The following is a 24,435-nucleotide window of genomic DNA, read 5'->3' as shown; positions in this document are numbered from 1 at the left end:
CCTGGACAAAGCCAATGTGCACCAGGTCTTACACACTCACTGTGACACTCCACTAAGGTAGCTGTTTTAAACACAGGGAACACGTTAACGTGAATTCAAACAAAACTAAATGTCTAACTGACCGAAGGGTGCCCAAAGATAGACGAAAATATATTTAAATTACTGCCCACATTTGCCACCAAGCCCCCAACATTTTGTATAATGTATAGTTATTTATTCAAATTGAAAACGTTTTCTGACGGTCTTTTACTTCAGTCGGCTGCAGATCACCACTCATGAATGGATTATGGACTGCAATATCAAGATATTTCACAGAAACATGGTAACAACAGCAATGTTATCGATAGTTTCATTGTGCTAAAAGAGACGTTACATTCTCCGGTCTCATTTTCAAGAGAGACCTACATGGTGGCCCCAGAGTAACTTTTTGTGGCCACAGGCTATCGTGCCATGCTGTATGTCGAACCCTATTCAAAAGTGGTTGCAGTATCAGAAATCCTTTGGAGATGGAAGAGCTGGGAGTTATAAGCTTTATTAGGTATGTAAGCCTACCTAACCGATAAGACTGACTGACGTGTGTCGTCCTTTCCAAAAGTCTCTGTTTGTGCCCGTCCAGTCTGCAAAGCAACCCAGGAGTTTTCAAACAAAAAAAGGGTCAGCAGTGTTTTCAAATGTCTCCATTTTTAGGGCCTTGGAAACAGCGGACAAACAGCTGAGTCTGGTTAAGCAGTTTATTTACAGATGCAAATATAACTCTGAATGTTTAACTTGAATCACTGTTTATTTCATTCAAGCATGGTCTGTAGTTTTTTATTCTATTAAGGCATGAATGAGATGATTTATTTAATCTAATATGATCAAACAACTTTAGTGATAATATGTTCTCATGAGCCTTTATTTAAAAACACATTATTCATCTGCACACGTGAAACATGAGCCTCACACCTTACTGGCTGTTTTATTTTGTATATCTGCAGTATATATTGTAGATTTTATATTGTTCATGTGTCTTCTGTGGACAGCAAAGGAAGAATTTCATTGATCAGTTAGTCAGTCAACAGAAAACTATTTTGATAACCGTGTAATTATTTGTCAATACTAATAATAAAGTAATTTGTTTTACTATATAGGAACGTTTTTACAAAAAGCCGCAATTTAATGTGATTCAAAAAACATTACAAATACATGTTGATAGGACCATTAAAACAGACACCTGTTCTCCTTTTGGAGGTCGTTTTTACAAGCAGAAATTATGACCCATATTAACGTTTATTGGTAGGCAGCGCCATCCTCTTGTGCCATGGTAAATATGGCGAGAGATAAGCAGGAAGTTAAGTATCTTGGTATTAAGACCATGCAGCAACTACCATGCCAAGAAGTAATGCCAATGCATTACACCTGCATTCTATCTAATTTCCAGCAGCGGGCGACTCCACTGGCTTAAAAATTAATTCAGTTTCTATATTAGTCTATGAAGGAAATGACCCTACTTCTCACTTGATTTATGACCTCAGTAAACATTTTCATGATGAGCTTATGATTTCAATCGCTTGTGTTCTTTCTTTAAACCAATTGGAATCATTGATGGATCTTTTAAGAATCTTCGTTTCAAAAGGGAATACAAACAAGGAATACACATTATGCTAAATAAAGTTCCAAAGTAAGTGGACATTAAACACATCTTTATATTCATATTTTTGACATTTGCAGTCCATACATTAAAGGGTTGAAGATTGGTTGGCAGGTACAACACAGTCTCACTCCCTACTCGTCAAATGTATGACGCATGGCCAAGGACCCCTGGCGTTAAGTTTCAACAAATAGGGGTACCCGTTGCGTTATTTATCGACGAGGGGGTCCGTCAGATAGACATTCATGTTAATCCCTCACTGTCGGATATCGTCGAAAGAAAAAACACGCCCCCGCTGATCGCTGTCCGATTCTCTGATATGAATGCCCGCATTGCATTGTGGGATATCGGCTGTGAAAGCAACCAGCTCGGCTCATATCGTAATGTTCTGTATTACAGCATAGTGTAATATTTCACCGGTAATAAGACCGAAATAATATTATTAAAATAATGAAATGAATACCATGATAACATCTAAATAAATGCTGATAGATCTAGCGTTATAGTTTAAAAAAAATAAATAAACAAAAAAGCAACCCAGCTTACCTGGCTGAAACAGACCAAAATAATAACATTAAAAGAAATACATATAAACCACGATAACATCTGGTGAATAAATGCTGATTAAAACAGCAGTTATTGGGCTAAAAATACCAATAATAAAACTGTCACAGATTTGGAGTTAAGGGTGCGTGTTTTTTCTTTCGTCAATATCCGAGAGTGAGGGATTAACATGAATGTCTATCTGACGGACTCCCCCGTCGATAAATAACGCAACGGGTACCCCTGTTTTGTTGAAACTTAACGCCAGGGGTCCTTGGCCATGCGTCATACATTTGACGAGTAGGGAGTGAGACTGTGTTGAGGATGAAGTCAGTGGCGTGTTATTCAGGTGCTATTTTAAGGGCGCATGCTTGGCTGTAATGTAGAGTGTGCACACTGCACATACACTTTTATTCTTGCATCTCACAGACCCAGCAGTTCCCATTTTTGCAAACCATACATAAATACAAGGAGAAATATGACCTTGTTTTGAACATTTCCATGAATCATGGATGTGTTGATGACATAAATGAGGAAATATTGGAGGACTTAAGGAGACGTGATATTGAACTGCATGTGCCGATGCCACTTAACCCAAATGCCCCAGCAGCAGCATGGGAGAGGAGAGAAGAGCTGCATTGTCTATAGTGAGGTAATCCCAGGCTAATGTTAGACTACATTGCAAAAATATCACCATGCATTCATAACCTAGTGATTCAGTGAGAGTGAGCCCAAAACATCGGAAAGTATGTTTTTGTGACATTTCTTTATTTAAATTTTGTCAAAAATAAAAATAAAAAGCAAACGTCGGTCTCCTCGGCTGTGAACCGCTCCTGGCGTGAGCCCATGGATGTATTAAGAGTGTGCGCCTAGCAAATCAAAAAATTTTAATAGCAATGTGCCATGGAACAAGCCCGCCTGCTTTTAAAGGGAATGTGAGATAATGCTCTGATTGGTTTATTGCACGTTACGCCCAAACCACACCTATGAGTAATGTAGCTACTTCAGACCAACCCATTTTAGATTTGCATCGGGCGCAAGAGTCATTTATCCCACCGGTATAATAGCAACAGCGCCCGAGATCCGCCCACAAAGCTACTTGCCTTTGGCGTTTGATACTTGCATTTCAGATTGTTAAAATAGGGCTCTAAATCTCATGAAGGACTCACGTGATTTTTACTAAATATGGAGGGTACAATCTGGTGCCTCTCCTGAGGACACGCCTACAATGGTGTGCTGAAAAACTAAATGCATTAATGCTTTTTAAACGCATGTATGAAATGAATGTAAATGGGAATTTTGCAATTTTAATTTACGACAGACAGTGCAGCTCAGACTTTGCGATCTTTCTTGACATTTGCCTAGCAGCCATCGCACTTTGTGTCAGACTTTCACAGACTCCGTTGGTCGTCGTTTGTTGAACGAAACACCCAAAAGAGAAGTTGAGTAGAGAAGCGAGGTGAGGTGTGCAGGTACTGACAGCTTCCTGTCTGGTCTGTTTAGAACCACAAAAACAAACTTTCAGGATCTTGATGTACATGTAAAGGATTAAACTGAGAGGACCAAAGACTACAAGACAAGTGTAAATGAGTCCATGAATGTTATTGACTCTAGTTTCAGAGCAGGCCAGTTTGACAATAGAGTAGTTATCACAGTGAACTGTGTTAATGATGTTCCCACACAGCTGTAAAGGAGCACTTAAAGATACTATGACAGCAACTCCAACAAATGGGTATTACCATGATAGAGCAATAAGCACGGCAACCTTGGTGGATGTCATTTGTGTGTTATATTGCAGAGGATAACAGATAGCAAGACATCTGTCATGAGACAGAATGGATAAATTATGAAATTGTATATGATCATTTGTTTGGTTCACAACACAACCTTTTAAGTTTGCACAGGATAAACAGTTGACAATGTTACATTTTGTAGGAGATTCGCAGACATCAAATTAGTTTAAATGTCAAATTGACACTTATTCTGGATTCACTGTATTAACACACAAGCAATATTCAGCCTGCAAATAGTTAAATAAATAAATTCTTACAATAACACAGATTCTCCAAATTTACCAGCTACCATGTTCAAACGCAATATAATGTTTAGGTTATTTTTCTAAACCTAGCACAAAAAGTAAGGAAATTTGTGTTTGGTAGATTATTTCTCTGTGGTAACAATGCTTTTTGGCAATACATCTTATACCTTTGGAAAGCCTGTTTAGTTCCCTTTCAAATGTTGCCCCATTTGTAAGGAACATGCATTTGTGGGATGAGCAGCAGTGCTGAGTATGTGGGTTTGGTGGATTGGATGATTGAAGTTTGAAGAAATAAGACATATTGGCAATGTATTCATTTCACAAACAGGAGCCTACTGGAAGAACCATACACAGCCACAATCAGCCTGGCACCTCCTCCTCATGCTGGTCACCAGCCTGGTCACGCACTGCTGTGGGATGGCATCCCATTCTTCAACCAGCATTTGTCGCAAGTCAGCCAACGTGGTTGTGTTGGTCAAAGGGGTTGAGGTTGAGGCAGGCCAGTCCATCCTCTCCACTCCCACATTCTGGAGGTAGTCTCTGATGAACTCCGCCCTGTGGGGGTGAGCGTTGTCATCTTGGAGGATAGAATTCGGTCCCAGACTGTGAAGATATGGGATTGCCACTGGTTGCAGAATCTCATCTCTATATCTCTCTGCATTGAGATTGCCTCCTCTTCTCTTTCTGCTCTCAGCGAAGGCGGTCGCTTTCTCTCCCTCTCCCTCCCAGGCCTACCCTGCTTGCTATCTTGTCTCGTGTTGTCTGCTGTTAACTTTTTAGAGACTCTCCCTGCAAGGCTCAGGCTCTACAAACCCAAATTATGGAACTGATTAACTGGTCTCTCGGCGCAATTGACACTGTATTCTCGAGGAGCACTGGTACGGGTGAGCCAGCATGTCCTGACGGAACGTTTGCTGCGGGGTATACGATTGACGGCTGCGAGAAATGGCGTGTCGTGTGTCTCTCTGCTCTCTCCGTGGAGGACGTTGAGGATATCTTTTGTTTTGTGCTATTAGACCTCTTTGTTAATCATGTTCTCCATAAGAAGCACTGTATAGGAGTATATGGCAATTCAGACGGGTAGTTGGTACATGCACATTTTACGGCCAAAGCTTAATGACTGACCCTAGAAGTGACCTGGTGAATATTAATGCCAAACTCAAGCCTTAAAGCGCCCATATTATGCTCATTTTCAGGTTCATAACTGTATTTTAAGGTTGTACCAGAATAGGTTTACATGGTTTAATTTTCAAAAAACACCATATTGTTGTTGTACTGCACAGCTCTCTCTCACTGCTGCAGATCCTCTTTTCACCTGGTTTCTGTTTTAGCTACAGAGTGAGACCTCTTTTCTTCTTCTTCTGTACTATCTTTGATTGCACTCACACATGCTCAGTAGCTCAGATGTAGATCATGTCAGCTAGCTAACTCTAGAGACAGTAAAAGAAAGCCTGTTTCTCCAACTTTGGTCAGTTACAAGGCAGGATTAGCTGGGAGACTTCTAAATGAGGGTGCACATGTAAGTAGTTCTTTTGGAGATTATGGTGAACTTGTGTGTGTTGTAGCAGTGCTTTGCTATTGAGAACGACGGAGCGGGGACGTATTAGCGTTAGCCGGCTAACGCTAACGCTACGAGCTAACGGTTGTGGTTAGCCAGCTCATTTCGGACTGTGACGTCACAGTCCGAGCCGATTTTGAACAGCTCACTAGGAGACTGAAAACAGGACACATTCAGAAACCATATCTCACTCAAAACAGCATGGATGGATTTTTTTCAAAGTTTGTATGTGTGTGGAAGCACCAGAGACACAAAATAACACCCCAAATCCCAGAAAAAGTGTTTTTTTCATAATATGGGCACTTTAAGTACAGCAGCCCACAAACCAATGGATCCCGTCACGGTTGCTACGTCCACTATTATTTCAGTCTATGTTAACTACAAAACTGGTTCTAAGAATATTAAATGTAACCTCTCTTAAGCTCTGGAACCAGGAGCTGGCCTTCTTCCTATTCCTATTTCCTATAATCTCCTTGAACTTACATTTCAGTGTACAGAAGTGTGTTGGAAAATTGAGTGACTTGCACGGCTCTCCACCGAAAAACAACCCTTGAATCCTTTTTACAAGCAGTAATATCAACCCATTTTTCGCAACACTATTGATGCAACTTCCATAAAAACATAAAATGTAATAAAATTGTAGTGACATTACTCTGTTGAGCAGAGTTAAAGGGGACACTTTAGTTGATGTACACATTATATAACAGGCACAAAGATTTTATTCACCTTTGTTATTAGGGCTGGGTTTAATAAATTGATTTTCCAATTAAAATCGATGTTCATTTGAATGACACGATATTTGTTCATAAAATCCCGAGATGGATCTTTTAAGAGTCTCCATTTCAAAGCTTGTATGAAGATATTGGTATCATATCAAACTAGACGATTTAAGGAATACATATTATGCTAAAGTTCCAAAGTAAGTGGACATTAAACACATCTTTAACATTAGTTTACATTTTACCGAAGACAAGACTTTTACATAAGCCACGTATTTTTGACATTTGCAGACCATACATTAAAGGGTTAAAGATTGGTTGGCAGGTAAGAAAGTATAATGACAAAACAATGCGCAACATCATGGGTACACTGCTCATATTAAACCTGCTCTGTAATATTTCAAAGAAACAACCAAAGAAAAAGTTGAGTACAGAAGCAAGGTGAGGTGTGCAGGTACTGACAGCTTTCTGTCTGGTCTGTTTAGAACCAGAAAAACAAACTTTAAAGATCTTGATGTACGTGTAAAGGATTAAACTGAGAGGAACAAAGACTATAAGACAAGTGTAAATGAGTCCATAAATGTTGTTCACTGTGGCGACAGAGCAGGCCAGTTTGACAACAGAGTAATTATCACAGTAAACTTTGTTAATGATGTTCCCACACAGCTGTAAAGAGGAACTCAAAGATATTTTGACAGCAACTTCAATAAATGGGAATAACCATGTTAGAGCAATAAGCACGGCAACCTTGTTAGATGTCATACTTGTATTATATTGCAGAGGATAACAGATAGCAAGATATCTGTCATAAGACATTACGGATAAATTAATAATTTCTATAGTTCCATATGCAAACACACAATAAATCTGCAGGAAACAGAAGGGAGCAGAAATAATGTGAATGTCAGAGAGGATCTGAACCAGAAGGAATGGTAACATTGTTGTACTACCATACAGTTCATTTACAAACAGGCTGCACAGAAAAAGGTACATAGGTTCATGTAAGCTTCTGTTCATACAGATAACCACAATCAGCAAAAGATTGGCACAAACTATTACAGCATAAAAACACATAATGATTGTGAAAAATAAGTATTTAAAGAGCCCAATATCAAAGTATGCACCAAAAGTGAAATATGAAACCTGTGTAGAGTTCATCATGATCATCCGTTTAGTTCACAACACAACCTTTCAAGTTTGCACAGGATAAACAATTTACAATGTTACATTTTGTAGATTAGCAGAAATCAAATTAGTTTAAATGTTAAATGTACGCTTATCCTGGACTCACTGCATTAACACAGAAGCAGCATTCAGCCTGCAAACAGTAAAGACATCAATTCTCACAATAACACAGATTCTCCTAATTTACCATTTACCTTATTAAAGTCAATATAATGTTAAGGTTAGAAATGACAGAACCCAGTTCATGACATTGAATGAATCCTTACATTCATTTGCTGTGACTGAGATGAAACTCTGCGTCTGCTTCTTTTAAACTCTTCAAGTCAGAGGATGTGCACCTCAGCAGTCAGTCAGGCCTCATTACCACGGGACACATCTAACTGATATCTGAACATCTACTCTTAGCATGTTACAAAACAACATTGGTCGGTAAAACAAAACTAAAATAAGCAAACATGAATTGATTCTTTTTTCCCCATGACATATACTCTACTGCAGTTATTAATCAGTTACTCAATCAACCTATGTAAAAAACATGTAACATGTAAAAAAGACAGATGAAGAAACAGGACCGTTAAAACTGAGACTGTCCTCCGAAAAACGACCTCATAGGTTGTTTGTACAAGAAGAAATTACGACCCATTTACATTTATTGGAAGCCACTGCTGCCCTCTTGTGCCATTGTGTATTCTATCCAAACAAGTCAGTTTCTATAGAAGTCTATGATAAAAATGACCCTACTTCTCACTTGATTTATAACCTCAGTAAACATTTTCATAATGATTTTTTTTATCCTAATCGTTGGCCTTTTTTGCATTTCTTAAAATCAATAGGAATCATTAAGGTCCAGGCACAGTGATGATGCCTCTTCAAAATAGTGTCAGGAAGTGAAAAGTGGGCAGGCAGTGTTGAGATCTATTCAGGCTTAGCGCAAAAAAACAGGTGAGGTAATTTCCGGGTTAGCTGATGACACACAAAAATGGGCATAAAGATTTGGTTTATATCTCCCCAAATGGCAGGCAAGGTCAGAGGCCTTAGTATGTTGAGCTGGAGCTAGAGAAGAATGTTGACAATATCAACTAAATAGACAATAGTTGGGCTCACCTGTTTGCACAGGGCATTTCTTGAACCAATTTTCTGGATAGGGCCTTGAGTTACACAGAGTCAGAGAGGCCTGGAAAGTGCAGGTATTCTCTCAAGGACCTGGATGACTGCCGCAGTGTTGGATTTTCCCCAAAAAAACAATTTGGTCACCTCTCTGCCCATGCACTGAAAACAAAGTGAATGAATCTAAAACTGAGGGTCTTTTGCTAATACCCTCTGTGTAAGTCACATTCTCCATATGGAACACCATATCAAATCATAAGGGTAGTTAGTACATGCACATTTTATGGCCAAAGGTCAATGACCGACTCGAGAAATCCTAACATCAAATGGAATATCTAAATGTGTAGTGAGGGGGAACTGGTAATGCCTGGACAAAGCCAATGTGCACCAGGTCTTACACACTCACTGTGACACTCCACTAAGGTAGCTGTTTTAAACACAGGGAACACGTTAACGTGAATTCAAACAAAACTAAATGTCTAACTGACCGAAGGGTGCCCAAAGATAGATGAAAATATATTTAAATTACTGCCCACATTTGCCACCAAGCCCCCAACATTTTGTATAATGTATAGTTATTTATTCAAATTGAAAACGTTTTCTGACGGTCTTTTACTTCAGTCGGCTGCAGATCACCACTCATGAATGGATTATGGACTGCAATATCAAGATATTTCACAGAAACATGGTAACAACAGCAATGTTATCGATAGTTTCATTGTGCTAAAAGAGACGTTACATTCTCCGGTCTCATTTTCAAGAGAGACCTACATGGTGGCCCCAGAGTAACTTTTTGTGGCCACAGGCTATCGTGCCATGCTGTATGTCGAACCCTATTCAAAAGTGGTTGCAGTATCAGAAATCCTTTGGAGATGGAAGAGCTGGGAGTTATAAGCTTTATTAGGTATGTAAGCCTACCTAACCGATAAGACTGACTGACGTGTGTCGTCCTTTCCAAAAGTCTCTGTTTGTGCCCGTCCAGTCTACAAAGCAACCCAGGAGTTTTCAAACAAAAAAAGGGTCAGCAGTGTTTTCAAATGTCTCCATTTTTAGGGCCTTGGAAACAGCTGACAAACAGCTGAGTCTGGTTAAGCAGTTTATTTACAGCTGCAAATATAACTCTGAATGTTTAACTTGAATCACTGTTTATTTCATTCAAGCATGGTCTGTAGTTTTTCATTCTGTTAAGGCATGAATGGGATGATTTATTTAATTTAATATGATCAAATAACTTTAGTGATAATATGTTCTCATGAGCCTTTATTTAAAAACACATTATTCATCTGTACACGTGAAACATGAGCCTCACACCTTACTGGCTGTTTTATTTTGTATATCTGCAGTTTATATTGTAGATTTTATATTGTTCGTGTGTCTTCTGTGGACAGCAAAGGAAGAATTTCATTGATCGGTATTCAATCAACAGAAAACTATTTTGATAACCGAGTAATTATTTGTCAATACTTATAATAAAGTAATTTTTTTTACAGGAAAGTTTTTACAAAAAGCTGCAATTTAATGGGATTCACAAAACATTACAAGTACATGTTGATAGGACCATTAAAACCAACACCTGTTCTCCTTTTGGAGGTCGTTTTTACAAGCAGAAATTATGACCCATATTAACGTTTATTGGTAGGCAGCGCCGCCCTCTTGTGCCATGGTAAACATGGCGAGAGCAAAGCATGAAGTCAAGTATCTCGGTATTAAGACCATGCAGCAACTACTATGCCAAGAAGTAATGCCAATGCATTACTGCCTCACACCTGCATTCTATCTAATTTCCGGCAGGGTGCGACTCCACTGGCCTAAAAATGTATTCAGTTTCTATAGAAGTCTATGAAAAAATGACCCTACTTCTCACTTGATTTATGACCTCAGTAAACGTTTTCATAATATATGTATATTATTTCAATCGCTTTCGTTGATTGCATTTCTTTAAACCAATTGGAATCGTTATCATTTAGCTCCGGACACAGTGACGATGGTTCTTTGAAATCTCGGGAAGTGAAAAATGGGCAGTTAGTGTTGAGCTCTATTCAGGCATTTAGCCCCCTGCTAAATACGTGCACCTAAGTCTACCACAGGCAGTGTTGAGCTCTCTTCAGGCTCAGCACAAAAAACCAAGTGAGGTCATTGCCCAGTGGGCTGTTGACCCACAAGAATGAGCATAAAGGTTTGGTTTATTGCTCTCCAAATGGCAGGCAAGGTCAGTGGCCTTAGTATGTTGAGCTAGAGCTAGAGAAGAATGTTGACCATAACAACTCAATATATAATAGTTGGGCTCATCTGTATGCACAAGGCTATTTCTGGAACCAAATTAGGGCCTTGAGTTACACAGTCAGAGATGCCTGGAAAGTGCGGGTATTCTCTAAAGTGCCTGAATGACTGCTGTGGTGTTGGATTTTCGCCCAGAGAACAAGTTGGTCACCTCACGTCATTGAAAGGAAACTGACTGCATCTGAAACTGTTATGCTTTTGTTTTGTGCTATTATACCTCTTTTTTAGTCACGTTGTCCATAAGTAGCACCGTATAGGAGTATATGGCAATTCAGAGGGGTAGTTGGTACATGCACATTTTACGGCCAAAGCTCAATGACCGACCCTAGAAGTCTTGCCATTAAACCAGTGACCCGGTGAATCTTAATGCCAAACTCAAGCCTTAAGTACGGCAGCCCACAAACCAATGGATCACGTCACGGCTGTTAGGTTCACTATTATTTCAGTCTATGTGTTAACTACAAAACTGGTTCTAAGAATATAAAATGTAACCTCTCTTGAGCTCTGGAACCAGGAGCTGGCCTTTCCCTATTCCTATTTCCTTTAATTTCCTTGAACTTGCATTTCAGTGTACAGAAGTGTGTTGGAAAATTGAGTGACTTGCACGGCTTTCCTTTTTACAAGCAGTAATATCAACCCATTTTTAAGTTTTGTTGCACTGGCCCACCATCACAAAACTATTGATGCCACTTCCCTCAAAACATCAAAAAATGTTATGAAATCGTAGTGACATGACTCTGTTGAGCAGAGTTAAAGGGGACACTTTAGTTGATGTACACATTATATAACAGGGACCAAGACTTTCTTCTCCTTTGTTATTAGGACTGGGTTTAAGAAATTGATTTTCCAATTAAAATCGTTGTTCGTTTGAATGATACGATATTTGTTCATAAAATCCCGAGATGGATCTTTTAAGAGTCTCCATTTCAAAGCTTGTATGAAGGTATTGGTATCATATCAAACTAGACGATTTAAGGAATACATATTGTGCTAAATAAAGTTCCAAAGTAAGTGGACATTAAACACATCTTTAACATTAGTTTACATTTTACCGAAGACAAGACTTTTACATAAGCTACGTATTTTTGACATTTGCAGACCATACATTAAAGGGTTAAAGATTGGTTGGCAGGTCAGAAAGTATAATGACAAAAAAATGCGCAACATCACAGGTAATCTGCTCATATCAAACCTGCTCTGTAATATTTCAAAGAAAGAACCAAAGAAAAAGTTAATCAGAGAAGCGAGGTGGGGTGTGCAGGTACTGACAGCTTTCTGTCTGGTCTGTTTGGAACCAGAAAAACACACTTTAAGGATCATCATGTAGGTGTAAAGAATTAAAATGAGAGGACCAAAGACTACAAGACAAGTGATAAAGAGTCCGTAAATGTTGTTCACTGTGGCGACAGAGCAGGCCAGTTTGACAACAGAGTAATTATCACAGTAAACTTTGTTAATGATGTTCCCACACAGCTGTAAAGAGGAACTCAAAGATATTGTGACAGCAACTTCAATAAATGGGAATAACCATGTTAGAGCAATAAGCACGGCAACCTTGTTAGATGTCATACTTGTGTTATATTGCAGAGGATAACAGATAGCAAGATATCGGTCATAAGACATGATGGATAAATTAATAATTTCTATAGTTCCATATGCAAACACACAATAAATCTGCAGGAAACAGAAGGGAGCATAAATAATGTGAATGTCAGAGAGGATCTGAACCAGAAGGAATGGTAACATTGTTGTACTACCATACAGTTCATTTACAAACAGGCTGCACAGAAAAAGGTACATAGGTTCATGTAAGCTTCTGTTCATACAGATAACCACAATCAGCAAAATATTGGCACAAACTATTAAAGCATAAAAACTGATAATAATTGTGAAAAGTAAGTATTTAAAGAGCCCAATATCAAAGTATGCACCAAGAGTGAAATATGAAACCTGTGTAGAGTTTATCATGATCATCTGTTTGGTTCACAACACAACCTTTCAAGTTTGCATAGGATGAACAATTTACAATGTTACATTTTGTATGAGGTTAGCAGAAATCAAATTAGTTAAAATGTAAAATGTATGCTTATCCTGGACTCACTGCATTAACACAGAAGCAGTATTCAGCCTGCAGACAGTAAAGACATACATTCTTACAATAAAACAGAATCTCCAAACTTACCATTTACCTTATTAAAGTCAATATAATGTTAAGGTTAGAAATGACAGAACCCAGTTCATGACATTGAATGAATCCTTACATTCATTTGCTGTGACTGAGATGAAACTCTGCGTCTGCTTCTTTTAAACTCTTCAAGTCAGAGGATGTGCACCTCAGCAGTCAGTCAGGCCTCATTACCACGGGACACATCTAACTGATATCTGAACATCTACTCTTAGCATGTTACAAAACAACATTGGTCGGTAAAACAAAACTAAAATAAGTAAACATAAATTGATTCTTTTCCCCCCATGACTGTATACTCTACTGTAGTTATTAATCAGTTAGTCAATCAACCTAAAATTGATTGGCACATACATTTTATAAACAAATATAATTTGTCAATTTTAATAATAAAGTAATGTTTTTCTATGTAAAGAACTATAAAAGCTGCAATTTAATGTAATTCACAAAACAAAAATACATGTAAAAAAGACAGTTAAAAGGACCGTTAAAACTGAGACTGTCCTCCGAAAAACGACCCCATAGGTCGTTTGTACAAGAAGAAATTACGACCCATTTATATTTATTGGAAGCCACTACTGCCATCTTGTGCCGTAGTAGTTATGGCGAGAGCAAAGCAGGAAGTCATGTACAGTAACCTGGTATTAAGACCAAGCAGCAACATCCGTGCCAAGAAGTAATGCCAAGGCATAACTACCTTAAAGCTGCATTCTATCTAGTTTCCAGAATGAGGTGACTGTACTAGCTCCAATAAGAAGTCAGATTCTATAGAAGTCTATGAAAAAAATGACCCTACTTTTCACTTGATTTATGCACCTCAGTAAACATTTTCATGATGAGTTTTTGGTCCCAATCGTTGGCCTTGTTTACATTTCTTAAAACCAATCGGAATCGTTAAGGTCCAGACACAGTGACAATGCCTCTTCAAAATAATGTCGGGAAGTGAAAAGTGGGTAATCAGTGTTGAGATCTATTCAAGCAGCCAGCAGCGAGATCATATACCAAATGAAGGTCTGTCCACAAGCGTATGTAAGTTTATAAAGTGAATGGCGCAATACCAATAGCATGGCAAATATTCAGCTCGAACTAGACTTTGAGCAATTTTAGTTACCAATTCAGATTTCCGGATGCCTGGAAAGTGCAGGTATTCTCTCAAGGACCTGGATGACAGTGTTGGATTTTCCCCCAAAAAACAATTTGGTCACCTCTCTGCCCATGCATTTCACTGAAAAGAAAGTGAATGAGGGGCTTTTGCTAATACCCTCTGTGTAAGTCATATTCTCCATATGGAACACCATATTCGAGCATAGGGCAAATCATAAGGGTAGTTAGTACATGTACATTTTATGGCCAAAGGTCAATGACCGACTCTAGAAATCCTAACATCAAATGGAATATCTAAATGTGTAGTGAGGGGGAACTGGTAATGCCTGGACAAAGCCAATGTGCACCAGGTCTTACACACTCACTGTGACACTCCACTAAGGTAGCTGTTTTAAACACAGGGAACACGTTAACGTGAATTCAAACAAAACTAAATGTCTAACTGACCGAAGGGTGCCCAGAGATAGACACAACTATTTTAACATTTGCCCACATTTGCCACCAAGCCCCCACAGTTTTGTATAATGCATTGTTATTTTTTCAAATTGAATACTTAAGTACTTTGTAAAATATATTTTCTGATGGTCTTTTACTTCAGTTGGCTGCAGATCACCACTCATGAATGGATTATGGATTGCAACATCAAGATATTTCACAGAAACATGGTAACAACAGCGATGTTATCGATAGTTTCATTGTGCTAAAAGAGACGTTACATTCTCAGGTCTCATTTTCAAGAGAGACCTGCATGGTGGCCCCAGAGTAACTTTTTGTGGCCACAGGCTATCGTGCCATGCCATATGTCGAACCCTATTGAAAAGTGGTTGCAGTATCAGAAAATCCTTTTGAGATGGAAGAGCTGGGCTTAATCAGCTTTATTAGGTACACTGAACAAAATTATAAACGCAACACTTTTGTTTTTGCCCCCATTTTTCATGAGCTGAACTCAAAGACCTAAGACTTTTTCTACGTACACAAAAGGCCTATTTCTCTAAAATATTGTTCCCAAATCTGTCTAAATCTGTGTCAGTGAACACTTCTCCTTTGCCGAGATAATCCATCCACCTCACAGGTGTTGCATATCAAGATGATGATTAGACAGCGTGATTATTGCACAGGTGTGCCTTAAGCTTGCCACAATAAAAGGCCACTCTTGTGCAGTTTTACTGTATTTACTGTATACCCATTATCTCAGCAAAGGAGAAGTGCTCATTAACAAAGATTTAGACAGATTTGTGAACAATATGTGAAAGAAATAAGCCTTTTGTGTACATAGAAAAAGTCTTAGATCTTTGAGTTCAGCTCATGAAAAATGGGGGCAAAAACAAAAGTGTTGCGTTTATAATTTTGTTCAGTATATGTAAGCCTACCTAAACGATAAGACTGACTGACGTGTTTCATCGTTTCCAAAAGTCTCTGTTTGTGCCTTTCCAGACAACACATTCTCAATCCCATGGCGTAAAATATGGATGCTTGGTCAGGTGCCTTTGGCATTGTTATTGACGCTAAAAGTCTCCTTTAGCGTCATATCTAAACACGCTTTATCAAAACGCGCTCGGTCGGGACTATTGCCGTCACTTTTGACGCAGAAATATTGCGGGTGGGCTTATGTTTCCATGACACGCGGGACAGTTGGGTTTAGGTAAAGAAGAAAGCGTTGATTGGGTTTAGGAAAAGAATCACAGGACTCATACTACTCGCTACCGTTGGCGCTCTTAGTGCTACGTCATCTTCAAACGTAGCTGCTGCTCTCCCTGGTGCATTGTACACACACGCTGAAGGGCGCTTTTTACGTGGTATCTGATGCAGACAGCCACTGCCCAAACGTCGGTATTTTATGAGTTCGGAGTGAGAATGGGTTGGTGCAGACTGCAAAGCAACCCAGGAGTTTTCAAACAAAAAAAAGGTCAGCAGTGTTTTCAAATGTCTCCATTTTTATGGAATCAGAAACAGCGGACAAACAGCTGAGTCAGGTTAAGCAGTTTATTTACAGCTGCAAATATAACTAAATGTTTAACATGAATCACTGTTTATTTCATTCAAGCATGGTCTGCAGTTTTGTATTCTATTAAGGCATGAATGGGATGATTTATTTAATCTGATATGACCAAACAACTTTATTGATAATATGTTCTCATGAGCCTTTATTTACAAACACATTATTCATCTGCACACGTGAAACATGAGCCTCACACCTTACTGGCTGTTTTATTTTGTATATCTGCAGTATATATTGTAGATTTTACATTGTTTGTGTGTCTTCTGTGGACGGCAAAGGAGGAATTTCATTGTACAGGGAAACATGTTTCCTTACTTTGCATATGACAAAAAACGTTGAACTTGATATGCTTTTAACAGTGGATTTCACGATATGGTGTCCTATTCGTCAAACAAAAATTGGAGCCCTTGTGCCAGTCTGCTCTTCAGAACTTGCGCTGCTACACAAATGACATCTGAAGTCTGCGATGGTTCAGTACATGGGTCTTATGGTCAACATTAAAACAAGGCCAAGTGCTGCACTGACAGGTACCAAGTTATTTAGAATCTTTGTTCAATTCAATTTGGATTTAAAAGATCTAACGGATTTACACCACTGTCATCCGGAGGGTACAAGTTTTTCACCCTGGATATGTAAGGCCCCTCCATGAATAATAATGTTGTCGTTGTTGGGGGTTTGCGTGTCCATTGGACTAGTGTTGTCAGGGAAAACCGCAACTCCTCCTTTTGCATGCTGAGCTTGTGCTAGAAATGAATGTTGCCAATAACAACTACTGTAAAAATACAATAGTTGGGCTTACCTGTATGCCAGTGCAGGTCACAGTATTATGAGATTTTTTTCACTCAATAAGACAATGTCAGGAATGCTTACATTTATAATTTTTTTTCTAAAATGAGCAAACATTTCAATGCAAGATATTAAAAATAATTGACATATTGAACTAATTTATGTCAACATCTTATGTCTGTGACAAGTCAACATTTTACAACAGAAGAGATTTTTTACATGTATTTCGTATTTTGGACATTTGCATTCCATACATGACAGGATTGAAAAGTGGCTGTATGATGACAAAATACAGTGACAGAATGATAAGCAGCACACTGGGTACACTGGTCATATCAAATCTACTCTGAAGTATTTCAAATAAACACCCAAAGGAAAAGTTTAGGAGTGAAGCGAGGTGAGGTGTGCAGGTGCTGACAGCTTTTTGTCTCGTCTGTTTGGAACCAGAAAAACAAATTTTGAGGATTTTCATGTAAGAGAAAAGGATTGGAAGCAGAGGGACAAAAATGGAGAGAACAACACCAATCAATCCATTGATGTTATTCACTTGAATGTCAGAGCACGCCAACTTAACAATTAGGTAGTTTCTGCAAACCAAACTGTTTATGACATTTCCACACATTGTCAAACGGATGTTTAAGGATAAAGTAATTAAGCATTTCACAAAAGAGTATAACCATATTACCACAATAAAGGTGAACACATTGTTAGTTGTCATACAAGTGTTATATTGTAGAGGATAACAGATAGCAAGGTATCTGTCATAAGCCATGGCGGCTAAGTTACAAAACTCTACATTTGCATATGTATATAAACAGAAAATCTGCAGGAAACAGAAGGGAGCAGAAACAGTGTGAATGTCTGAGAGGATCTGAACCAGAAGGAATGGAAACAACCCTGTACTACCATACAGTTCATTTACAAACAGGCTGCACAGAAAAAGGTACATAGGTTCATGTAAGCTTCTGTTCATACAGATAACCACAATCAGAGATGTGTTGGTAATAACAATTAGAATGTATAATATTGCAGTTATTATGAAATAAAAATATCTCAAAGTTCCTACATACACATAAGCTCCAAGAATGAAATATGATAAAGTTGAATTTAACATTCTTCAAGGCGAAAAGATTTATACAACTGAGCAGAAATTATAAAAAACCTGACAAACATTCACATTCACATCACCCTTCAGTTTATATCTGTAAATGAAACATGAACACATCCCACCCACTTCAGTGTGTGTTACCTGTTGTGCTGCAGAGTGCTGCAGTCACTTCTGTCAGCTTCAGTAACATCTGCTGCTTTATACCTTTTCAGAACAGTAGAAACAAACAGGCCGGTCCTACTTTATCATCAGGGCCCATACCATCCTATTATTTGTCACATTCAGTGAACCCTCCAAAAGTCACCAACCCAAGGGGGCCGGTTCGCCAGGTAACAGGCGAACATGGGGCCCGGGTGTGCTTACCCCAGACAACAAAATCTGGTTCAAGGGAGGTGCAATGTCACCTCTCTGGTAAGGAGCCAGAGTTAGTGGGGGAAATGGAACTACAGTGATATAGTTGGGCTCACCTAGGCATAGCTCCGGCTCTGAAATATGGCTGGGTTAAATTAAGCAACTCTCCAATCGCTAAAACTCCTACCTTATTGATATCAAATCAGAAATGTTATCAAATTATGACCTTTTGAATCAGAATCAATTCAGGAAATGTATTGCTCCCCAAATGGCAGGCAAGAGCAAAGGCTTTTGCATGGTGAGCATGAGCTAGAGAAGAGTGTTGACAAAAACAACTAAATATACAATAGTAAGGCTACCAGTATACACAGAGCCATTACTGGAACCAAACACCTAGATCAGGCCTTGAGTTACACAGAGTCAGAGATGCCTGGCAAGGAGCCGGTTGCACAAACAGGGCTTAAGACTGGTCTTAAGCTAAGTAGGTTTTAACTCAGCGTTCTAAGTCTGACCTAATAGTTACGCCAGTCGCGCCATCCTGGCTTAAGCTCTCTTCTCGCTAAGAGCGGGCGTAATTCTTACACCTAGTCAGTAGCAGATGTAAAGTCCAAATCTAAGCACGTTTCTACACACCTTCCCAATTCACACTCTCGCTGCCTGTATGGACGACCTGGAGAGACAGCATTCTCTTCCAGGTCGGTACCGCCACTTTCTGCACCGACTAAACCAGTAAAAGCTGTGAGTCCTCTCCAAATACATCCACAATTATGTCACTAGAAACTGATGTCTAAGGGGGAGTACCCCCGCCAGTTGGATGTTATTTTTTGAGGACTGGTCTTTCTTTGCTCTGCTCAGGAGGTCTTTCCACTTTTTTCACATATATCGCTCTCTGTATGAAGTCTACCTGGGTCAGAGCAATCGTTGATGGCCTCCATTATCTGTCTCCATGTTGTTTGTTTTTGTGTGTTATAATGTTGGACTGCTTGGCAGTCAACATATGTCTGTTCTGACTGTACAGCTCTATACATTTTCTTCTCTCAATGTCAGTGAAATTGCTTTTTCTTATTCTTTGATCCTCCATTGAAATTGCTACAACTTTACAAAACAGAGGGAAATCGTTTATAACGTATCCTAGCAGCGCACGTTGCTAGTCAAAAAGCCATAGTTCTGTTGTCATTCCCATGATCACGCATCACTTAAGTTTGGTTGGTGCAATCGAGGTGAAGTCAATTCTAAAGACTGGTCTCAACAAACACTAACTTAGCAGAAAGGACCAGGCTTAGTAAAGACCAGTTGGTGCAAGCGGCTCCAGGTCTTACACACTCACTGCTACGGTTGCTGTTTTAAACACAGGGAACACGTTGTTAATGTGAATTCAAACAAAACTAAATGTACAACCACTAAGTTAGATTTAGGAAAAGATTGAGTGTGGGAAAGTGATGCACAGGACACGGGCCACGAAAAGCTGTCTTCTAGGTGAAACTCCTGTGATGTTTGACCCATCCACCACCCCGTCCTCCTCCTTACGTGGACTTTGTCACTCTTACTTCTGGATAACTTGCTCTGAGCATGTAATATGAGCAGAAAGGTTTACAGTTTAAAGCGCATATAGACACTGACTGAAGGGTGCCCAGATATAGACGCTAATATCTTTAGGCACTGGCCCCATTTGCCACCAAGCCCCAAAATTTGGTGGCCCAAATGTAAACTTATAAAAAAAAGAAAAATATGTAACACATGTTAACACAGCCTTCCTTAACTGTAACACTTCCATAAATGAAAAGACATTGACAGAATGACATGATTATTTATACAAACTGGAAACTTAAGTTCTTTGTAAAATATATTCTCTGACAGTCTCTTATTTCAGGCTATCTGTTAAGATAGATTGACTCCCAGGGAAGGAGAATGGGCTGGAGTCAACCTTTACAGGTGTTGGAAAATTAGATTGGAAATTCATGAATAATATAAATCTAAATATAAAGTCATATTCCAACACTATGAACTCTAACAGCAGTAGAGTTGAAGTAATTTCATCCCCTTTTCTTAACTGTTTTGTATTTTCATGAGTTTTGGTATTCATTCTGAAGTTGTATTGTTATGAGCCATTTTAGCATTTATTATTAAATAAGTGAAATAAAAAAAAAATCATACTACACTAAATCCTGTCGTATGGGGTAACATTTTGCCATATTTATTATTTCATTTCAGGCATTGTATTTCAATACACTACATTGCATATTATTTAGTTATAGTAGCCTAAGACAGTCAGGAATGCTTACATTTTGCAGGACAAGTCAACAATAACAAAAAATATATTATTACATGTATATCTTATTTTATGCATATTTATTCCATTAATGATAGGAATTAAAAAATGTGTTGCAGTATCACAAAATACAGTGACAGAATACAGTATACTGGTGATATCAAATCTACTGTGAAGTATTTCAAAGCAGCAGCCAAAACCAAAGTTTAAGAATGAAGCAAGGTGAGGTGTGCAGGTACTGACAGCTTTCTGTCTGGTCTGTTTGGAACCAGAAAAACAAACATTAAGAATGTTCATGTAAAAAAGAATATTGCAAGCAGAGGGACAAATAAGGGAGAATATTAAAAATTAATGTATTTTATTTTTGTTAGTTAGAAAGCCTTGTCAATAATAAATTACTGATATGTTGTTATTATGTCTACTTAGTCTCCCTGCGACAAGGAAACATCTTATAACAGAGGACATGTTTACAAGTATTCCGTATTTTTGACATTTGCAATCCATACATGACAGGATTCAAAAGTGGCTGTATGATGAGAAAATACAGTGAAAAAATGATGCGAAACACACTGGGTACACTGGTCATATCAAATCTACTCTGAATTATTTCAAAGCAGCAGCCAAAAGAAAAGTTTAGGAGTGAAGCGAGGTGAGGTGTGCAGGTACTGACAGCTTTCTGTCTCGTCTGTTTAGATCCAGAAAAACACACTTTAAGAATCCTCACATAAGAGAAAAGGATTGGAAGCAGAGGGACTAAGATGGTAAGAACAGTACCAAAAAGACCATAAATGTTATTCACTTTGACGTCGGAACAGGCCAACTTAGCAACAAGGTAGTTATGACAATACAAACTGTTTATAATGTTTCCACAGAGTGTCAAATGGATGTTTAAGGATAAAGTAATCAAGAATTTCACACAAGAGTACAACCATATCACAATAACTAAGATAACTGCCTTGTTAGATGTAATACGAGTATTATATTGTAGAGGATAACAGATAGCAAGATATCTGTCATAAGACATGATGGCTAAGTTACAAAACTCTACATGTGCATATGTATACAAACAGAAAATCTGCAGGAAACAGAAGGGAGCAGAAACAGTGTGAATGTCAGAGAGGATCTGAACCAGAAGGAATGGAAACAACCCTGTACTACCATACAGTTCATTTACAAACAGGCTGCACAGAAAAAGGTACATAGGTTCATGTAAGCTTCTGTTCATACAGATAACCACAATCAGAGATGTGTTGGTAATAATAATAATAATGTATAACATAGCAGTGAACATAAAACACAAATATTTTAAAGTCCCCACATTTAAATAAGGGCTAAGAATAAAGTAAGATGAAGTTGAATTTACCATCATTCTTGTTTTAGGTGAGAAAACTAAATCATAAAAAGATGCTTCTCGTTGCTTCTTATGTTTTAACCCATTGCATTGACAACACTGCTTCACGGTTGTTTTTCATTTGAAATGATCAAGCACATAGTCCAAAAACAACTCACAAAACTCACAAGCAGAAAAAGCTTACCATTTACTCCAGTCTCATTAAATGTAAAAATACATTTAAATAGATTTTCTTTAAAGGAAACAGAAATATTTATGTTACACACAGCTTGACATTTGCCCAAAAATATTAATGTATAAACAAGTTGAATTAAAATTTTTTACAAAGGATTCTAAAACCACCAACTACTTTCTAAAAAGTAAGAGAGCTGCACCGATTAAACAGGCCGTTAACTTAACTCTCCTATGCAACAACAAAAGGAAGCGTAAACGCTCTGCCTCCAAAAGAAAGTAAGATTACCGACCTTGTTACAGCACAACTCGAGTAAAGACAATGAACACACAGCTTCAAAGCTGCCAATTTGCCCACTGGCCCATCTGTAGCTCTCTCCAGGTCCTTTATACACCAGCCCTGATGAGCAACAACTTGTTGACGGGTAGCAGGGCGTCACCTGGACACCACATGAAAGAGACCGGAAGGAAACACAATACCTCGGCACATTACAAAAAGGGAGACTGTCCTTACCTGAAAAATAACACCATAAGTAATTTTTCAAGCAGCAATTGTGAGACATATTTTATTCATCATCATTTTTGGTTTGTCACATGAAATCGTGACAATTTCAAAGTACTCCCATTATCTCTTTCCAGCTGTGCATGATTCATCATGAAGCAGAATGTGGCTGTCAGACCGGGGTCAGCCCTATGTTCCCTCAATTATTTCCCCCCAAACTAGGCCCTATGCATATAACTTTGTATTCATTGATGCAGGGAACCATCACCTTATCGTGGTGGAAATGTTTCTGTGTCCTTAAGAACCTGAACATAGGGATGCTCATAAGTGTACTTGGTGCCAGAGCACCCTAGGCCGAAGGTCAATGATCGATTTTATAATCGTTTATTCTGATCTGAGGTTGTATGTTTTGGAGACTCGGGTAAAGAGAGGGGCGGAGCCCTCAACCGATCACCATCTGCTGGTTAGTTGGGTCAGGGGGTGTGGGAAGAGTCTGGACAGACCTGGTAAGCCCAAACGGGTAGTGCGGGTAAATTGGGAAAGTCCGGAGGAGGCCCCTGTCCGACAGACTTTCAACTCACACCTCAGGTGGAGCTTTTCGTGCATCCCTGTGGAGGCTGGGGGCATTGAACCCAAGTGGACAATGTTCAAAGTTTCCATTGCTGAAGCTGCGGCGGGGGGCTGTGGTCTTAGGGTCAAGGGACGGTAACCCACAAACACCATGATGGACACCGGTGGTCAGGGAAGCCATCCGACTGAAGGAGTCTTTCCGGGATATGCTATCCTAAAGGACTCGGAAAGACAGTTACAGGGAGAAGGACTTTCGGTCTGCACCAAGGTGCTTCTGGAAAACCGTTTGGCACCTCAGGAGGGGGAAGCAGGGAACCATCCAAGATGCGTACATTAAGGATGGGACGCTGTTGACCTCAACTTAGGACATAATAGTGCAGTGGAAGGAGCAAGTATCAGGTGAGGGTTGGCCTCCGCCAGGGCTGCGCTTTGTCGCCAATCCTGTTTGTTATATTTATGGACAGGATATCGAGGCGTAGTCGGAGTGGGGAGGGGTTGCAGTTCAGTGGGCTGGGGATCTCATCACTGCTCTTTGCAGATGATGTGGTCCTCATGGCATCATCGGCCTGTGACCTTCAGCACTCACTGGATTGGTTCGCAGCCGAGTGTGAAGCGGCTGGGATGAGGATCAGCCTAAATCTGAGGCCATGGGTCTCAGCAGAAAACCGATGGAGTGACTACTCCAGGTAGGGAATGAGTCCTTACCCCAAGTGAAGGAGTTCAAATACCTTGGGGTCTTGTTCGCAAGTGAGGGGACAATGGAGTTGGAGATTGGTCGGAGAATAGGCACAGCAGGGGCGGTATAACATTCAATTTATCACACCGTTGTGACGAAAAGAGAGTTGAGCCAGAAGGCAAATCTCTCGATCTATCGGTCAATTTTCCTTCCTACCCTCACCTATGGCCATGAAGGCTGGGTCATTCAATTAAATTCAATTTCAATTCAATTTTATTTATAGTGTCAAATCATAACAGGAGT

General features: G+C 39.2%; 3 protein-coding genes across 3 annotated transcripts; all 3 read right to left on the bottom strand.

Moving 5' to 3' along the window:
* Positions 1-6,722: 6,722 nt before the first annotated feature.
* LOC120552698 (olfactory receptor 10A6-like) lies at positions 6,723-7,678 on the bottom strand. The gene has a single exon (XM_039790925.1). It carries the CDS (start codon positions 7,653-7,655, stop codon positions 6,723-6,725), a length of 933 nt encoding a protein of 310 aa, XP_039646859.1. The 5' UTR covers positions 7,656-7,678.
* A 4,423-nt stretch (positions 7,679-12,101) lies between these two features.
* On the bottom strand, positions 12,102-22,141 carry LOC120545383 (olfactory receptor 52D1-like). The gene is made up of 2 exons (XM_039779645.1): positions 22,097-22,141; positions 12,102-12,893 (listed from the first exon to the last, which is right to left on the bottom strand). Exons 1-2 carry the CDS (start codon positions 22,139-22,141, stop codon positions 12,102-12,104), a joined length of 837 nt encoding a protein of 278 aa, XP_039635579.1.
* LOC120572075 (olfactory receptor 11A1-like) lies at positions 16,370-20,709 on the bottom strand. The gene has a single exon (XM_039821263.1). It carries the CDS (start codon positions 18,246-18,248, stop codon positions 17,331-17,333), a length of 918 nt encoding a protein of 305 aa, XP_039677197.1. The 5' UTR covers positions 18,249-20,709; the 3' UTR covers positions 16,370-17,330.
* Positions 22,142-24,435: the final 2,294 nt, after the last annotated feature.

The sequence above is a fragment of the Perca fluviatilis genome, chromosome 2 (assembly GCF_010015445.1).
Source record: "Perca fluviatilis chromosome 2, GENO_Pfluv_1.0, whole genome shotgun sequence".
Lineage (NCBI taxonomy): Eukaryota > Metazoa > Chordata > Actinopteri > Perciformes > Percidae > Perca > Perca fluviatilis.
The sequence above is the reverse complement of the archived record's forward strand: the minus strand, read 5'-3'. Positions and strand labels throughout refer to the sequence as shown.